Genomic DNA, 20333 nt, shown 5'->3' on the forward strand with positions numbered 1-20333 from the left:
TACCGTGGTCTATGATACTAATAACATGAAAATGGAACCAGCATTCCTTGTTGTTTCATAAGTAATTAATTAGGCTGTTGCATCATATGAGAAATCTCTATAGCTATTGCATCATATGAACTATCTGAGAGATCCCTATGTACTTTGGTATTCAACAGGATTTTCCAAAACAACTATGCTGTAATACCATCATTCATATATCATTTCATTATACTTTGATTATGGCATAATTAATTTTGAATTAGTAAAGTAGTGGAATTAATAATCTAGTTATATGTAGATTGCTTTCCATGAATTTCTAACCTTGAATCTTTTTCTGAACACTGAATCCTCCAGGGTGACCATAAGCGTCACTGTAGTCAAATCCATACACTACAGCTGACATCAATGCATTGGCTGTTGTGTGTATAATTGTTACTGGACCATTTGATACAGATAGTTGTGTATAATATGCCTCAGTGACCTGGTTGAATGTTATTGTGTTCCAAGATTGTGACTGTAATGACCTCTTCACTCCTCCTGTTATCCAATACATCATACTAGGCTGATAATACTCCTTCAATACTATAATGTTGATATAGTCATTGTAACCTGATGATATTGTGGATAGGTTGATTTCATTATCGTAATGCATTGTAGCTGGTACAAGCATCATCATTGGATTACCAATGCTATACTGAGCTACTAAGATTTCCTTGTTAGAGTGGATTGCACAATAGTATTGATGAGTTACTGTAAAACAATTACCTGCATTAATAGTATAGGAATTCTTCACATTGTTACAGTCCATGAAAACTTCAGTTGAGTTATATGCTGCTAAAACTCTGATGGTGTAAGCACTTCTACCTTGTAGTGGTGCAATGTAATATGTTTTACCCCAGTATGTGGTAGGTGGAATCTGTTCTACTAAGTGATCACAATATCTATAACTCAATGATGGTACATTTCCACACTCATGACCACTAAACACAGACACTGGCTTGTCTGTGATAATTCTGGTCCCAGTCAAGTCACTTGATGATCCAATATACACTGTTTGTAACCTGCTGACTATGAAGGAGTATTGACTACCATGTGTTAGGGAGCTAATAGTATCATTAATACTGACATTAACAGATTGTGTTACTGTTAAATTCATCATTGTGTTGTCCTCTGTGCCAACAATCAGTATTACATTATCATACTGAGATACACCAGAGGATACTGAAATTCCATAATAAATGCAATGAGTACAACACACTTTTACAGTGGGTAAGGCAAGGAATGTATCACTACTCTGAGATACATCATTTTGACCAATCACAGTTACATTAGTACTGTTGGTCTCAAGGTGAATCCCCTTATTTTGATCATTGTATGAATTAGTGATGAGACTTGAAGAAAGTTTTACAACTTTTGAACTTGTACCAGAAATAGCTCCACTAGTGTAATATCCTACTCCAGGAGCTTCTATGGTATAAGACAATTCTAGTGATCCAGTATTGGTTAAATAGAGAGATATTGAACCACCATTGTAATTCTGAAAAAATCCAATATAGTAACTGTTACCTATAATAAAATAAATTTAAACCTACAAAACTGCGATTAGAACATATAAAAATGTAATTATTAGTAGTATGTCCGTAGTAATTATAACACACTCATGAGGTTTGCATTACATCTGAATGCAGAGTGTTTACAAGTTATAGTTGTGAGGCTTGTGATTTGTAATTACGACACCTGAGGGCCACAGGCCTGGGGTTGACTGTTTACAAATCGGATACAAACAAAATGGATGTGTTCAACTGATTCATGATATGAAGCATGTGCAGATCAAGGCATGCATTTGTAACATGGAAGAAACAAGAAAGCTAGAGTGCTGTACACAAGGAATGATTTTACTCAATAACTGTCTTGATGATTAGTTAATCCATTGGTAGCTAATTTGCATGTTTCCTAAGAACAAGTATGTGGCCAATTAGTCCAGCCATTGTACTGCTTCACCTTCACATGTGTAGCTGACGTGACAGTCACTGCTGAGTGGTTTAGACTATACTTTGTCAGCTTAATTTATTGGCAAACAAGCAGACACATGGTATATGGATCCAGTGGTTGTACCACTTCCCATTCATTCAGACAAGTAAGCTGTGGATAGCAATATTCATTCATTAACTTGCGTCATTCATTAGCCACGTATTTAACTAATTAGTTGCCAGATTGTGTGGCTAAAGGGAAGTACATACTCAGCTATGTTACAACCATTTGTTATAGCTGATTTGTATCACTGGTGGCAGCCTTTGATCCGCCTACACACCATACTACTAATTAGAATACAAACTAAGGTATTATTGTTTTGTGGGATGTGGGATGCATGGATTAAGGACTCCCATTTGTAACATGATAGGAGAAAGAATGCTATTAAGGCTATCTTTACATTTGCTATTTCTGATAACCCTGTCCAAGTAATTATGTTACTGTATTGGTAGTTTGTTAATGTATCGGTAAACAATTTCTCAGTTTTGCATAAATGAGTGGCTTTACCTCCACCTCCCACCGCCAAATTTGTAGAGGCTTACAATCTACTGCTTCTAAACTGCTATAAAATACACACCATATAATATAATCCCATTTAATGTTAGTAGTAGGACTAATGGTCCTTGGATACAACCCCCGTCCTAGGATTGTGGTTGGGTTTGGTAAATGTACAAGTTCCCAGTGTCCCACTGCAGCACTTCCAGTATTCGCAAAGTCCTTTCTCCCTTTCTATTGATGTAATACTACAAACCTAAGTACCACACTGGTCTCATTTACCAACCAACCTAATGGCTTGGGGATGACCTGTCCATATTTACTAGTGCATACGAACAAATAGATTGTAGGAGGATTGCTGCAGTAAGACCCTATTAGGATCCTGTACTGTCACATTCCACAAGGGAACGGACGAGTTTGCAGCTATGTTGCCATGCAGCTGCAGACCTACTACAGCCACATGGGTGACCATATGACTGTATTTCTGTTTTACTCTACCGGCCATGCCTTGTGCAGCTATGTTGCCATGCAGCTGTAGTCCTACGAATCACAGCTACACACAGTTTTATTTATTCATTTATTTCATTTTTTGTGTAGCTAGTAGCTAGTTTGTACATTATTCTATGGGCCAAACAAGTGTACAGCCATTTGCAGCTATGTTGCCATGCAGCTGCGGACCTACATACTATAAGCAATTTGTTTTGTAAAGTTTGTTCAGTTTACAATTCTGTGTGCCAGGTTAGTATACAATTATGCAAGCCATTTGCAACTGGGTTGCCATGCAGCTGCGGACCTATCTACAATCTGCTTTGTAAAGGTTCAATTCACAATTCTATGGGCCAAGTTAGCATACAATTATGAATGTAATTTGCAGGTAGGTTGCCATGCAGCTGCGAACTCACTTATATAATTTGTTCTGTAAAGTTCGCTCAATCCTTAATTTTTATTTTTATTTATTTTACTTTTTGTTTGTTTATTTGTTATTTTTTAGTATTTTATTTTATATTTTTATTTATTTTTGTTTTTTAATGAGCTAAACAATTATGAACAACTGTTTGCAGCTAGGTTGCCATACAGCTGCATAGGTATAGAAGTTCTTTCATTCTCTTATTGATAATCCTGCAATAGCAGCAAATAACACATAGCCATAACTGCAGCTAGGTTGCCATGCGGCTGCATAGATATAGATGTTCTTTCATTCTCTCATTGTAAATCCTGAATTAGCAGCAAATAACACACATCCATAACTGCAGCTAGGTTGCCATGCAGCTGCATAGGTATAGAAGTTTTCATTGATAATCCTGCAATAGGAGTAAGCCCTGCTCACTATTTTACCTACTATGCATTTGAGTAATGCTCAAAATTATGCATTCAAAATAAAAATTATGCACAAGTATTGACTGTCTTATTATTAGTGTTTCCTGACTGCTGTATTAGAGTGAGTGACTGCTCTATTAGAGTATCTTGATCTTATTTTTGCACCAACCAAGCAATGTTAATTAAGCTATATTATGTATTTTTTCTTTAATTTTATTCTTTCTAATATGAAATGCACTAATAATATGTACCAGCTGTGATAATTGGCTTTCTTTTAAGCGTGCGCATTGCACTTTATAATCAAATTTTAAAATATTGTTGGTATTATACTAGTATTATGCTTGATGCTTTTGGCTACTACTATGCTTTAAATAATGCTGGCTAGGACCTAAATAGCAGCAAAAATCACACACATATAACTGCAACTAGGTTGCCATGCAGCTGCATAGGTATAAAAGGTCTTTCATTCTCTCATTGCGAATCCTGCAATAGCAGCTAATAGCACATACACACATATCTGGGTAACCTTGCAACAAACAATGAACAACAGCAAGCAGCCTCATACAGCAGTAGCATCGACATTAATATATATTTGTGCCTGTATACATACAGGTGTGGTGTCATGCACATTGCAGCTGAATAGGTTGTGTATTCTTTTTTGAAAGAAACTGACAGTAGTGGCGCACACAGAATTTGGAGGCAGCAAACAATACACAGCAGAAAGTAATATACACAGCAATTCAATAAGCCTGCATGTATCATTCACAGGTGCATATAGGCATACAAGGTCTGTTTTACTATGTTGTCATGCAGCTGTAAATCTACCAACGATAAGAAATATACACATATGCATAAAAACACACACGCCCACAGTGGCAAGAAATGAGCAGCAACATCACAAATAAAATTCAATACATGATAGTCCAATTATTCAGACACGTTATCTACCCATTATGATCAAACCGTGTCATTTGTACCTACTTACGGGCATCATATATACGTATAATTTACACCTGTAACTATGTACAGCTATATTGTCAAACAAAGCTGCACATCTATTATCGGTAAGGAACATGTGATCGATTTTAAAAGTCTAACCAAGGAAAGTGTGCTGTTTGTCTATTGGCATGAGGCTGTTGGTTTTTTTTTTTTGGTTTTTTGTTGTCATAAGGTGGATGCCATAATGACAGCAGATGACACACCACACATATTATTGAAGTAACAGCAAACAATAGGCAGACAGCTACAGTAAAAAATCACTGTGAAAGGTACTTTTATTATGGAGAATATGCATTTTATCACTGTGATTAATGCATGTACACTGATCATATCTGTACACAAGTGTACTCAAACTGGATCTATGTGTACTCACCTTTGAGTAGCACCCATATATACATACACCTCTTTATGTACACATATTACACAATGTAATTCAATACATTCCATACAACAGCTGTAAAAAAAGAGTGCGGCTCCCAAAAAGGCAAGGATGAAAAAAGATGTGAAATCCAAGGTGGCGGCCAAGAAATGGCTGTGATGGTAGGTTAATGGCAAAAATTTTAATCACGACAATTCAGGTGAATTTGCATTGCCTCCTCCACTAGGATTCAGCAACAAATTCACCTGAATTGTCGTAATTAAAATTTTTGTCATTAACCTACCATCAGTCATTTCTTGGCCGCCACCTTGGATTTTACATCTTTTTTCATCCTGGTCTTTTTGGGAGCCGCACTCTTTTTTTACAGCTTGGCTGTTTTCGTTTAGATATCACTTCTTTTTGTATTGCAAGCCACAAAGCCGGCCATTAACTGGCTTTGGTGCTTCCTTCTAACTTGTTTTTTTTCTTTTCTGCAGGAATATTGGAACAAGAAGAAATGTGTACAATTTTTTGTCTGATTAATAATATTTGTATGTTTAACAATGAAAGTAGGCACTGGCTGATTATGCCGGCATAATTTAAAGCATAATATGAGACCAAAAGCATCAAGCATAATGCCAGCATAATAGGGATGATATTAGAAAATTTAATTAAAATGTGCAATACACGCGCCTGAAAGAAAGCAAATATTCACTGCCAATAATATTACTAGTACATTTCATATTTAAAAACACGTAATACAACTTACTAAACCGTTTCTTTGTTGGTTATTCACCCTTTGCAGAAATAATATCGAGATAGTCTAATACAGCAGTCACTTACTCTAATACAGCAGTCAGGAAAGGCTAATATACTCTAATAAAACAGTCAGCTCTAGAGCATAATCTTGATTTTGAAAGCACAAATTTTAGCATAATAGGCTTAATTTTCGAACATTACTCAAAAGCATATTAGGTAAAATTTTGGGCATAATAGGCCAGAGCCTAAATGAAAGATGATCATACTGTAGGTAATAAGGTGACTTCTTATACATAACTGAACTGTAGCTGAAACTCTCATTGTTTGTAGCTGAACTTTTTTCAGAGTGACTTGCTTCTAGCTGAACTTTCTACATGGTGATTTGTTTCCAACACATATTTCTACAGGGTGATTTGTGACTGGATTTTGGAAAAAACGATCCAAATCGCACATTAGAAGTTTCGAGATAAACGGTTTAAAGAATTCAAGCCAGCATAACTCTCCAAGGATAGCAAGCTCGCGTATGAAACTTACACTAAAGATGCATCAATCTGTTACCTTTCAGACCACTTCCAGTACTTGCAGCTGCTTGTAGAGTTTCCTGCCAAATAAGATAGAAAATCTGAGCTATTGGATGAGCGAAGTAGTGTCACGAATGCTCACAAAGGGGTGGAGGGTGGCGGGATGGGCAAGAGTTGGACTTCAAAATGGAGGCAGACCAAGATTGGAGTCCAGATACGAGATTACAGGGCTGTGCTGGCACCTTAGTGGTTGATATGTAACAAAATCCACAGAAAAAGCGTCTGGCCTACATTATCAGGCTGTCCACCAGTAAACCACTAATTCTTGCCAAGCCAGGTCCTTCACAAGGCCTAAAACCGTCATTCGAGCTCTACACCCCCCCCCCCCCCCCCCCCCAGATAAGACGTCTGTTGAAACCAACCTCGAGTAGTTTGAGTGGTACTGAGTGTCAAAACTACAAGTACGATAGTGTAGCTATCCACTGGTGGTGTTAGTTTGATTTTGCCTGATGTGCGATTTGGATCGGTTTTGTAAAATCTGGTCACATTTGTTTATAGCTGATCCCTATAAGGTAACTTGTATCTAGCTGATATCTCTACAGGGTGACTTGTTTGTAGCTGATCTTTCTACAGGGCGATTTGTTTGTAGCTGAACTCTCTACATGATGGTTCTTTGTAGCTGAATTTTCTACATGGTAACTTCTTCTAGCCGATCTTTCTACAGCGCGATTTATTTGTAGCTGAATTCTCTACAGGGTGGTTTGTTTGCAGCTTAACTCTCTACATGGTGGTTTCTTTGTAGCTGAACTCTCTGCAAGGTCACTTCTTATAGCTGAACTATCTACACCAGGGGCGTATCCAGGAGTTGGCAAGGGGAGGGGCACAAACAGGCTAAGTTGTAAGTGGTTGGGGAGAGCCAGATTCTCTAGTTCAGTGCTGCATTTTGAAGTAGCAAATAATCACCTCTTAGTAGAGTCTCACTGTTGATTTTTGTCATTATGGCGTTTTCAGATGGTTGTAAATTCTTAAAAGCTGTTTTAAAGGCCCTGAATGTCTTAAACAACTGCAATACGATAATTATTTTTAGAGGAGCTTAGTACGTACGAAGGTGCTGAATGATAATTTCACGGCTAGTTTGGCTTTGGTTCACTTTAATTTCAGGTGAATTTGTAATAACTGCTAGCAAAATGGGCATATTATCATGAGTTTCTTGGTCTGACAAAGTTTAGTAGCTATTTTAATCAGAAGTATAGCTGGCTCCTCCACAAGGTTAGGGATGGGGGAGGGGGAATTTACCCCTAATGCCCCATCCTGGATCCGCCATTGTACACAGTGATCTTTTCATAGCTGAACTCTCTACAAGATGATTTGTTTTTAGCTGATATCTCTATAGGGTAACTTGTTAGTAGCTGAACTCTCTACAAGATAGTTTCTTTGTAGCTGATCTCTCTACAGGGTGACTGTTTATAGCTGAACTCTCTACAAGGTAATTTGTTTGCAGCTGAACTCTACAAAGTAACTTCTTCTAGCTGATCTCTCTACAGGGTGTCTTGTTTATAGCTGAACTCTCTACAGGATGGTTTCTTTGTAGCTGAACTCTCTAAAGGGTGGTTTTTTGTAGCTGAACTCTACAAGGTGAATTCTTCTAGCTGATCTCTCTACAGGACGATTTGTTTGTAGCTGAATTCTCTACAGGATGATTTGCTTGCAGCTGAACTCTCTACATGATGATTTATTTGTAGCTAAAGTCTATGCAGGATGATGTAGTAGTAGCTGAAACAGGGTGATTTGTTTGTAGCTGAACTCTCTACAGGATGGTTTCTTTGTAGCTGAACTCTATGCAAGGTGATTTTTTCTAGCTGATCTCTCTACAATGTAACTTCTTGTAGCTGATCTCTCTAATGGGTGACTTGTGTCTAGTTGTACACTCTACAAGGTGATTTTTTGTAGCTGAATACTCTACAGGGTGATTTTTTGTAGCCAAACTCTCTGCAGGGTGATTTGTTTGTAGCTGAACTCTTTACAGGATGGTTTCTTTGTAGCTGATATTGCTACAGGTGACTTGTTTCTAGCTGATCTCTCTACAGGATAGTTTCTTTGTAGCTGAACTCTCTACAGGGTGGTTTTTTCTAACTGAACTCTCTCAAGGGTGATCACTTCACAGCTGAACCCTCTACAAGGTGGCTTCTTCTATCTGATCTCTCTACAGTGTGATTTTTTGTAGCTGAACTCTCTACAAGGTGACATTTTCTAGCTGAGCTCTCTCTAGTTTCTGGCTGATCTCTCTACACAGTAACTTCTTAGTAAAGCTGAAGTCTTTACATGGTGGATTTTGGCTGTTAAACTCTCTGCATGAAGACTTGTTTGTAGCAGAACTTCTACAGAGTGAATTGTTTGTAGCTGAACTCTCCACAGGGTGCATGACTTGTTTATAGCTGAACTCCTTTCAGTGTGACTTGTAATGTTCTAAATCAGTACAGCAATATATTTGTAGCTGAACTCTCTATAGGGTGACTTGCTTGTACCTTAACTGTCTATAAGATTAACTGTTTGCAACTGAACTCCCTACAGAATAACATAGAATTCTATAATGGAGTAAATAAATTAGCCGAATGCTCTATTAGGGTGACTGTTCTATTAGAGTATCTTGATCTCGCATCTGCTACATGGAGTTGGCTTTCGAATCATAACTCAGTGGTTTGTACTCCGATTTTTCTGTACTACTGCGAGGACTTTCTATGAAGATTAATCCAGCTATACACCGATTTTCAGCTCATTGCTCTAAGCGGTTTGCCTAGTAGGCGTAAAAACTACTACTTTTTTATTCATAAAAATCGATCACGTATTTGTGACACAGGTTGGGTTTTGTGTCATATCTCCATGGTCTTTATCTCGATTCCTTTCAAACTACCAAAAGGCACTCCTACAATGGTTACTTCATCTACATAGCAATTTTCAACTCATTCCATGAAGCGATTCACCCTGTAGTAGACATTCCACTATCCAAGATGTTTTAATAAAAAAATTCTCCGTATATTCCCCAATAGAACCCTGGCACAAAATAACAACTCGTGTTTAACTCGGGATTGCTCCATCGTCCGAGCTCCAATGAGGATGAAAATTGCTGTGGGGTTTGTCCACACGCTGATCATCATGAAAATCTTAGTTTTATCGTGCGTGTTACATATAAGTAAGTTTTGTGTTGTTTTGTAATCTTTTCAAGCCTTGTAATCCATGTAGAATACTTTAAAACTTTAAAAAACGTACTGTCGGGTGGAAGATAGTCACTGGTGCTTACTTTTAAGTGCGTAGTTACTTCGCTTGGGTTAGCGATTTTCAGCTCCAGAGCAATTTTCCGATTGCTGTGTCATCAGCTCCAAAGTATAAACCACTTCAAAGTTGGCATAACAATGCCATAATGCCATAATTGAAACCACAACTCCACCTTAGATATTGTTGCATCATTGTGACACCTCCACTTTAGTTGTTACCTTTATAAGTTGTTAACTTGATGTTTTTACTTACTTGACATAGCCTCTTGCCTATGGGTATACACCATTGTATTGAGAAGTGTACAGTAGGTGAAACATATTTTCTCACCACACAGCATACAAAGATTGCTGAGATCCGATACAATCTGAAGTTACTCTCACTACATGTACAAACTTGCAGCTAGAAACAACTGCAGTTTCAAGATAGTACAGATTGCTAGATGGCTTCCTGATTCAACCGTGCCATTTTTCCCTTTAAAATGTAAGGGGAGCCCAAGAGAAAAAATGTACCTTATTTTAGTTTTTAAGCACTGTGCATTCCAAAGTAGCTAATTCCAACCCAACAAACTATATATTTCTGAGGTCGGCAATCAATACTCTATCTATTGAGCATATAAAAAGCCCATTTTTCCACAATTTAAAAATCAGGCTGGAATGCCTACCTGTAGGCATGACAACAAATCGATCTTGTTTTATGCAAATAATCGGTCATAACTCCCGAACCATTCATCGGATTTGCCCCAAATAGAATTTGCTTTAGGACTCCCTTTCTGTGTGCCTAAGTTTAAGGTGATCGGAGTACGAGTTTGCATTTTATAGTAATTTATGCAAGTGTGCGAAAACATGAAAAAAAATCAAAATTTTGGCAGCTCGTATCTCAGAAATGGCTGGATCGAATTAGGTATGTAGACTCCCCTGGCTGGCAGGCAACTCTGTAGCAAATTTGATGCCAATCCGATAAAGGATCACTGAGATACACAAGTGTGAAAATGACTTTTTCTATCTGCCTGTCAATATACCAACTGTGTGGCACGCTGGCTTCTTGGGCCACACGACACACTATCATGTGTCTTGATCATTATTCAATGTTAAATATACAAATATTTCATCAGACAAAAGCTATACACACAATTACTTCCTTTGTTCCACAATTCCTGCAGTAAAGAAAAAAAACAAGTTAAAAGGAAGCACTAAAGCCATATGGCCAGCTCCGTGGTTTGCAATACAAAAAGAAGTGATATCTAAACCAAAACAGCCAAGCTGTAAAAAAAATGAGTGAAAAAAGGCCAAGGTGAAAAAGATGTGAAATCCAAGGTGGCAGCCAGGAAATGGCTGTGATGGTAGGTTAATGGCAAAAATTTTGATTATGACAATTCAGGTAAGTTTGCGTTGCCTCCTTCACTTGGATTCGGCACCAAATTCACCTGAATTGCCATAATTAAAATTTTTGCCATTAACCTACCATCACAGCCATTAATTTTGTAGGCTGCCACCTTGGATTTCACTTCTTTTTTTCACGTTGGCCTTTTTGGGGGCTGCACTCTTTTTTTACAGCTTGGCTGTTTTGATTTAGATTTACATATAGGCATGATTTAGCAGAATGAGAGGACAAGTGAATGCTTCTATATTGTGATTGGCATAGTCAATGGACAACAGATGTGCCTAGATAACGGAGATCTGGATTAAAAGGTCCACTGTATATTTTAGTATACAATGTAAAATGCTCTAATACAACATTCAACTAGAGCATTTGGATTGTTACATTTGCACCCTTTAGGTTTTTGGTTGTCTGGTGTGCAGGGCTTTGTCCTAGAAAGCACGTAGTTTGTAGCCTATTGAGGTTTGGGAAATAGAAAGAGGAGGTCTAAAAAGGTGATGTTTAGCTGTTAGGTGGCTTCTTATTCCAATTACTACCTCAGTAAATTATTAGTACAATTTACAGCCAAGCATACAGTTTTACGGCACAGGGAGATGACTAACCATTTTGTATTCTACCTACTAAGCTACATAGCACTCTATAATAACAGTACTTGCATTATTATTAAGTTGGCATACTAACATGCGTTTCTTGGTTATCAATACTTCTGCAATTGGGAGAGTAATATATGCCTACACAAGATAAGTTATAATAATGTGGTTGGCATACTGGTATTTCCAACCTGTCACAACAACTATAACTGGATTTAAACTTTGACATTATGACCTACCACATAAGCTCCCAATAAACACTACATATGTACATTACCCACCACCATCTGACCACACCACATGTTGGTCTGTCAAATCATGTAAAAGACACTAGATGAATAAAAAATTGGAAACTTTAAAATGGGAATAGGGATTGCTGAAAAAAGCCACAAAACAAGAAGGGATCGCTGGGGGGTAATGTAAGCCACAAATCCCTATTTTGACTCTCTGTCATAAATCTTTAGTTACATGCTCTGTCATTTTGAAGTGAGTCAAAATAGGGATTTGTAGATTACATTACCACCGACAGAGTCAAAATAGGGATTTGTGGTTTACATTACCACCCAGTGATCCCTTCTTGTTTTGCGCTTTTTTCAGTGATCCCTATTCCCGTTTTAAAATTTCCAATTTTTTATTCATGTAGTTTGTGTACTTTTTATTAATCCAGTAATGGATTATGAAGAAGACTATTGTGAATAGTGTAATTTTGCATTCTAGCCAAGTTCACTGTGTACTTTTGTTCAAATTTTATGGGGATTAGCAAACCTATACATTTTTGGAAAGCTTAGAGCATGAGGAATCTGAAAATCAATATTTACATTTGCACAGATTTCTGCAAGGTCAGAATTTTTATATTTCAAATGGTAGCTAATAAAGTAAAAAGCTCCTGTGTTAAGACACACGGTAGTGTGTCGTGCAGCCCAAGAAGCCGGCGTGCCACAATGTGAGTATATTTACAGGAAGAAAGTAAACGCGATTTTCACACCTTTGTAGCTCCGTGATTCCTTATTCGATTGCAACCAAAGTTGCTAAAGAATTGCCGGCTAGGTAGGGGAGTCCACATTCCAAATTTGAAGAAAATCGCTCCAGCCATTTCCGAGATACGAGCGGCCAAAGTTTGGGTTTTTTTTCTTCGTTCTTTTCTTCTTGAATGTTCTACTTCTTCTTCTTCTTTTTGCACACTTTGCAAAATCCGCAATAAAACACGGATGCGTGCTCCAATCGGGCTGAAATTTTGCACACTTAAAGGGATCATTAAGGCGAATCTCAGTACCAAGTTTGGTAGGAATCCGATGAACATTCACGGAGTTATGACCGATTATTTGCGTAAAATAAGGCCGAAGGTTTGTCACGCCCACAGGGTAAACCACTTGAAGGAATGAGCTGAAAATTGCTATGTAGATGAAGTAACTATCGTAGGAGTGCCTTTCTGTGGTTTGAAAGGAATCCAGTTAAAGGCCATCGAGATATAACACAAAACCCAACCTGTGTCACAATTACGCGATCGATTTTTATAAATAAAAAACTAATAGTTTTCACGCCTACCAGGCAAACCGCTTAGAGCAGTGAGCTGAAAATCGGTGTGTGGCTGTAATAATTATCATAGAAAGTCCATGCAGTAGTACAGAAGAATCGGATTACAAACCACTGAGTTATGATTCCAAAGCCAATTACATGTAGCATATGCGAGATCGAGATACTCTAATAGATCAGTCACCCTAATAGAGCATTCAGCTAATTTATTTACTCCATTATAGAATTCTATTACATTGCAAGTTATTCTATAGGGAGTTCAGCTGCAAACAGTTAATCTTATAGACAGTTCAGCAAGAAGCAAGTCACCCTATAGAGAGTTCAGCTACAGATATATCGCTGTAGTGATTCAGAAGAATCAGAACATTACAAGTCACACTGAAGAGAGTTCAGCTATAAACAAGTCATGCACCCTGTGGAGAGTTTGGCTACACTCTCTAGAGAGTTCAGCTACAAACAAGTCACTGTGGAGAGAGTTCAGCTACAAAGAAACTACCCTGTAGAGAGTTCATCTATACAAACAAGTTAACCTATAGAGACCAGCTGCAAACAATAACCCTGTAGAGATTTCAGCTACAGACAAGTCACTTTATAGTTTATACAATGTTCAGCTACAAGTAAGTCATTCTGTAGAGAATTCAGCTACATACAAGTCACTCTGTAGAGAATTTTGCTACAAACAAGTCACAGTGTAGAGAGTTCAGCAACCAAAAAACCACCTGTAAAGAGTTCAGCTATACAAACAAGTTACTCTGTAGAGAGAACAGCTAGAAACAAGAGAGAGCTCAGTTAGAAGAAGTTGCCCTGTAGAGATCTCAGCTGCAAAAAAAACCCTGTAGAGAGATCAACTACAAACAAATCACCCTGCAGAGTGTTCAGCTATAAACAAATCACCCTGTAGAAAGTTCAGGTACATACAAATCACTCTATATAGAGTTCAGCTACAAAAAAAAATCACTCTGTAGAGAGTTCAGCTACAAAGAAACCATCCTGTAGAGAGTTCAGCTACAAAGTTACCGTACAGTGAAATCAGTTTGAAACAAGAGATTTCAGCTACAAACAAATCAACCTGCAGAGAGTTCAGCTATGAACAGATCACCCTGTAGAGAGTTCAGCTATACAAGTCACCTTGTAGAGAGATCAGCTAGAAGAAGTCATCGTCTACAGAGATCAGCTAGAAGCAAGTCACCTTGTAGAGAGTTCAGTGAAAAAGAAACAATCCTGTAGAGAGTTCAGCTACAAAGCAATCACCCTGTAGAGAGTTCAGTTACAAATAAATCAACCTGTAGAGAGATCAGCTAGAAACTAGACACAATATAGGGAATTCGGTTACAAGCAAATCACCCTGCAAAGAGATCAGCTACAAACAAATCACCTTGCAGTGAGTTCAGCTACAAACAAATTCCCCTGTAGAGAGATCAGCTACAAACAAAACACCGTGTAGAGACTTCAGCTACAAACAAATCAACCTGTAGAGATTTCAGTTACAAACAAATCACCCACTGTAGAGAGATCAGTTACAACTAAATCACCCTGTAGAGAGATCAGCTACAAACAAATCACCCTCTAGAGAGATCAGCTACAAACAAATCACCCTGTACAGAGTTCAGCTACAAACAAATCACCCTGTAGAGAGTTCAGCTACAAACAAATCACCCTGTAGAGAGTTCAGCTACAAACAAATCACCCTGTAGAGAGTTCAGCTACAAACAAATCACCTTGTAGAGAGTTAAGCTACAAACACATCACCCTGTAGAGAGATCAGCTACAAACAAATCACCTTGCAGTGAGTTCAGCTACAAACAAATTACCCTGTAGAGAGATCAGCTACAATCAAATCACCTTGCAGTGAGTTCAGCTACAAACAAATTACCTTGTAGAGAGATCAGCTACAAACAAAACACCATGTAGAGACTTCAGTTACAAACAAATCAACCTGTAGAGAGATCAGCTACAAACAAATCACACTGTAGAGAGATCAGCTACAAACAATCGCCCTGTAGAGAGTTCAGCTATCACCCTATAGAGAGTTCAGCTACAAACAAATCACCCTGTAGAGAGTTCAGCTACAAACAAATCACCCTGTAGAAAGTTCAGCTACAAACAAATCACCTTGTAGAGAGTTAAGCTACAAACACACCACCCTGTAGAGAGATCAGCTACAAACAAATTACACTGTAGAGAGATCAGCTACAAACAAAACACCATGTAGAGACTTCAGTTACAAACGAATCACCCACTATAGAGAGATCAGCTACAACCAAATCACCCTGTAGAGAGATCAGCTACAAACAATCACCCTGTAGAGAGATCAGCTACAAACAAATCACCCTGTAGAGAGTTCAGCTACAAACAAATCAACCTGTAAAGAGATCAGCTATATAGACACTAGACACAATATAGGGAATTCGGTTACAAGCAAATCACCCTGTAGAGAGTTCAGCTACAAACAAATTACCTTGTAGAGAGTTAAGCTACAAACAAATTACCCTGTACAGAAATCAGCTACAAACAAATCACCTTGTAGAGAGTTCACTTACAAACAAATCTACCCATAGAGATATCAGTTACAAACAAATCACCCCCTGTAGAGAGATCAGATCACCCTGTAGAGAGTTCAGCTACAAACAAATCACCCTGTAGAAAGTTCAGGTGTAAAAGAATCACCCTATAGATAGTTTTGATACAAATAAATCACCCTGTAGAGTGTTCAGCAAGATAACAATCACCCTGCAGAGACATCAGGTTACCCTATAGAGAGGTCAGCTAGAAGAAGTCACCTTGTAGAGAGTTCAGCAACAAAGAACCCACTCTGTAGAGAGTTCAACTAGAAACTAGTTACCCTATACAGAGATCAGCTATATGTCGAAACAAGTCAACCTGTAGAGAATTCAGCTACAAACACATCACCCTGTAGAGATTTCAGCTACAAACAGATCATCATCCTGTAGATAGTTCAGCTATAGATACAAGTCATCCTGTAGTAGGAGAAGTCACCTTGTAGAGAGATCAGCTAGAAACAAGTCAGCTTGTAGAGACTAGCTACAAAGAAACCATACTGTAGAGAGTTCAGCAAGAAACAAATCACCCACAGAGAGTTCAGCTATGAACAGATCACCCTGTAGAGAGTTCAGCTATACAAGTCACCCTGTAGAGAGGTCAGCTAGAAGCAAGTCACCTTGTAGAGAGTTCAGCTACAAAGAAACCATCCTGTAGAGAGTTCAGCTACAAACAAATCATCCTGCATAGAGTTCAGCTGCAAATAAATTACCCTGTAGAGAGTTCAGCCACAAACAAATCACCCTGTAGAGTGTTCCGCTAGATAAAAGTCACCCTACAGAGAGATCAGGTCACCCTATAGAGAGATCAGCTAGAAATAAGTTACCCTATAGAGAGATCAGCTAGAAACAAGTCACCCTGTAGAGATTTCAGTTACAAACAGATCATCCTGTAGATAGTTCAGCTAGATACAAGTCACCTTGTAGAGAAATCAGCTAGAGGAAGTCATCTTGTAGAGAGCCAGCTAGAAACAAGTCACCTTGTAGAGAGTTCAGTGACAAAGAAACTATCCTGTAGAGAGTTCTTCTACAAACAAATTGCCCTGTAAAGAGTTCAGATGCAAACAAATCACCCTGTAGAGAGTGCAGCTACAAACAAATCAACCTGTAGAGAGTTTAGCTACATTTCAAGTCCCTTAATAGAAAGATCAGCTGCGAACAAATTATCCAGTAGGGAATAATAGACATGTAATAAATATATTTATATAATTACTGATAAAATCAAAAACAATTGAAGTATTAAAAATCTGCTCTGTCTTTTTATTCTTCCTGCGGTAAAGAAATAGGATAGGTTTAAAAAGCCCCAAAGTAAGCCTATGGTCAGCTTTGGGGTATACAAATACAAAAAGAAGTGAGATCTAATCCAAAACAGCCAAGCTGTAAAAAAGCAGTGCGGCCCTCAAAAAGGCTATGGTGAAAAAGATGTGAAATCCAAGGTGGCAGCCAAGAAATGGCTGTGATGGTAGGTTAATGGTAAAAATGTTAATAACGACAATTCAGGTGAATTTGGTGCCAAGACCAAAGCTGTTTTGGATTAGATATCAATTATAATTTAACATAAAAGTTCATTAATGAACTCAACGGATTCTTTGGTGACATTTTTCACATCCCTATTCACTATAGGTGATAGTTAATCATGAATAATTAGAATTTTTTACAAACAGAATAGAAGAGCATCCATTATGCTTTAATAATGTAGCAATAATTTTTTAGCAAAAAAGTATTGGGAAATATTCCAGATTAAACAAGTACATAAAAATTTTTGGAATTTTCAACTAGAGTAGGGACTATAGCACATCGATAAAAAGTACTGAAACAAGTTGGAGTAGTCCATGATATTAAATCGCAGTAAAACAATAAGAAGTGTTATATCCTTACTGTGCTCAAGATACTATAACGGAAATGCACAGTAGGGATATAACACTTCTTACTGTTTTACTGTGATTTAATATCATGGACTACTCCAACTTGTTTCAGTACTTTTTATCGATGTGCTATGGTCCCTACTCTAGTTGAAAATTAAAATCTAATCAAAAACAGCCAAGCTGTAAAAAAAAGGTGCGCCCCCATAAAGGCCATGGTGAAAAAAGATGTGAAATCCAAGGTGGCGGCCAAGAAATGGCTGTGATGGTAGGTTAATGGTTACATTTTAATAACAACAATTCAGGTAAATTTGGTGCCAAGACCAAGCGGCACAAAATTCACCTGAATTGCCGTTATTAAAATGTAACCATTAACCTACCATCACAGCCATTTCTTGGCCGCCACCTTGGATTTCACATCTTTTTTCACCATGGCCTTTATGGGGGCCGCACCTTTTTTTTACAGCTTGGCTGTTTTTGATTAGATATCACTTCTTTTTGTATTTGTATACTGCAAAGCAGCCTATGGCTGGCTTTGGGGCTTTTTTAACCCATGTGTTTTTTTCTTTACTACAGGAAGAAGAAAAGAACTTAAAGAAGAATTTTAGTACTTCAATTATTTTTGATTTTATTAGTAATTATACAAATTATATACATATATTTATTACATGCTCATTATTCCCCACAGGATTTTTTTTGCAGCTGATCTCTCTACTGGGTGACTTGAAATGTAGCTGAACTATATACAGGATGGTTTCTTTGTAGCTGAACTCTCTGTAACAGGTGATTTGTTTGCAGCTAAACTCTCTACATGGTGGTGTCTTTATAGCCGAACTCTCTACATGATGGTTTCTTTGTAGCTGAACTCTCTATAAGGTGACTTCGTCTAGCTGAAATCTCTACAGGGTGATTTTTTTGTAGCTGAACTCTCTGCAGGGTGATTTGTTTACAGCTGAACTCTCTACATGATGGTTTCTTTGTAGCTGAACTCTCTACAAGGTGACTTCGTCCAGTTGATCTCTCTACGGGGTGATTTGTTTCTAGCTGAACTCTCTACAGGTGAATTGTTTGCAGCTAAACTCTCTACATGGTGGTTTCTTTGTAGCTGAACTCTCTACAAGGTAACTTCTTCTCTACAGGGTGATTTGTTGTAGTTGAATTCTCTACTAGGTGGTTTGTATGAGGCTGAACTCTCTACATGGCGGTTTCTTTGTAGCTGAACTCTCTACAGAGTGATTTGTTTGCAGCTGAACTCTCTACATGATGGTTTCTTTGTAACTGAACACTCTACAAGGTGACTTCTTCTAGCATGATCTTTCTACAGGGTGAATTGTTGTAGCTGAACTATCTACAAGGTATCTTCTTCTAGCTGATCTCTATACAGGGTGATTTGTTTGTAGTTGAATTCTGTACAGGTGGTTTCTTTGTAGCTGAACTCTGTACATGATGGTTTCTTTGTAGTTAAACTCTTTACAAGGTGACTTCTTCTAGCTGAACTCTCTACGGGGTAATTTCTTTGTAGCTGAATTCTCTATATGATGGTTTCTTTGTAAATGAACTCTCTACAAGGTGAATTCTTCTACCTGATCTCTCTACAGGGTGATTTGTTTGTAACTGAACTCTGTACAAGTGCGTTTTTGTGGGTGATCTCACTGCAGGTTGATTTGTTTGTAGCTGAACTCACTAAAGGGTGATTTTGCTTGTAGCTGAACTCCTTGCATTGTATCTAGTTTCTAGCTGATCTCTCTACAGAGTGATTTGTTTGTAGCTGAACTGTCTATAAAGTGATTTATCTGTAGCTGATCTCTCTGCAGGTTGATTTGTTTTCGCTGAACTCTCTACAGGGTGATTTACTTGTAGCTGAACTCCTTACATTGTGACTAGTTTCTAGCTGATCTCTCTACAGGGTGATTTGTTTGTAGCTGATCTCTCTACAAGTTGATTTGTGTGTAGCTGATCTTTCTACTGGTTGATTTGTTTGTAGCCGATCTCTCTACAGGGTAACTTGTTTGTAGCTGAACTCTGTACAAGGTGCTTTTTTGTAGGTGATCTCACTGCAGGTTGATTTGTTTGTAGTTGAACTCACTAAAGGGTGATTTGCTTGTAGCTGAACTCCTTACATTGTGTCCAGTTTCTAGCTGATCTCTCTACAGGGTGATTTGTTTGTAATTGATCTCTCTACAAGTTGATTTGTGTGTAGCTGATCTCTCTGCAGGTTGATTTGTTTGTAGCCGATCTCTCTATAGGGTAATTTGTTTGTAGATGAACTCTCTATAAGGTAATTTGTTTGTAGTTGATCTCTCTGCAGGTTGATTTGTTTTAGCTGAACTCTCTACAGGTTGATTTGTTTGTAGCCGATCTCTCTACAGGGTGATTTTTTGTAGCTGACCTCTCTTCAGGGTGATTTGTTTCTAGCTGATTGCTCTACAGGTTGATTTGTTTGTAGATGAACTCTCTACAGGGTGATTTTTTGTAGCTGACCTCTCTTCAGGGTGATTTGTTTCTAGCTGATTGCTCTACAGGTTGATTTGTTTGTAGATGAACTCTCTACAGGGTGATTTGCTTGTAGCTGAACTCCTTACTTTGTGTCTAGTTTGTAGCTGATCTCTCTACAGGGTGATTTGTTTGTAGCTGAACTCCTTACATTGTGTGTAGTTTCTAGCTGATCTCTCTACAGG

The 20333-nt window shown here is 38.0% G+C and overlaps 1 protein-coding gene across 1 annotated transcript in view; it reads right to left on the reverse strand.

Moving 5' to 3' along the window:
- Nucleotides 1-298: 298 nt before the first annotated feature.
- LOC136255059 (uncharacterized) overlaps nucleotides 299-20333 on the reverse strand; it is a 35610-nt gene continuing 15575 nt past the window's right edge. Inside the window, exon 2 of the mRNA XM_066047777.1 lies at nucleotides 299-1519. Within this exon, the coding sequence (XP_065903849.1) occupies nucleotides 299-1519 (1221 nt within the window). The remainder of the gene's footprint in view (nucleotides 1520-20333) is intronic.

Source organism: Dysidea avara, chromosome 5 (genome assembly GCF_963678975.1).
Source record: "Dysidea avara chromosome 5, odDysAvar1.4, whole genome shotgun sequence".
In the NCBI taxonomy this organism is placed as follows: Eukaryota; Metazoa; Porifera; class Demospongiae; order Dictyoceratida; family Dysideidae; genus Dysidea; species Dysidea avara.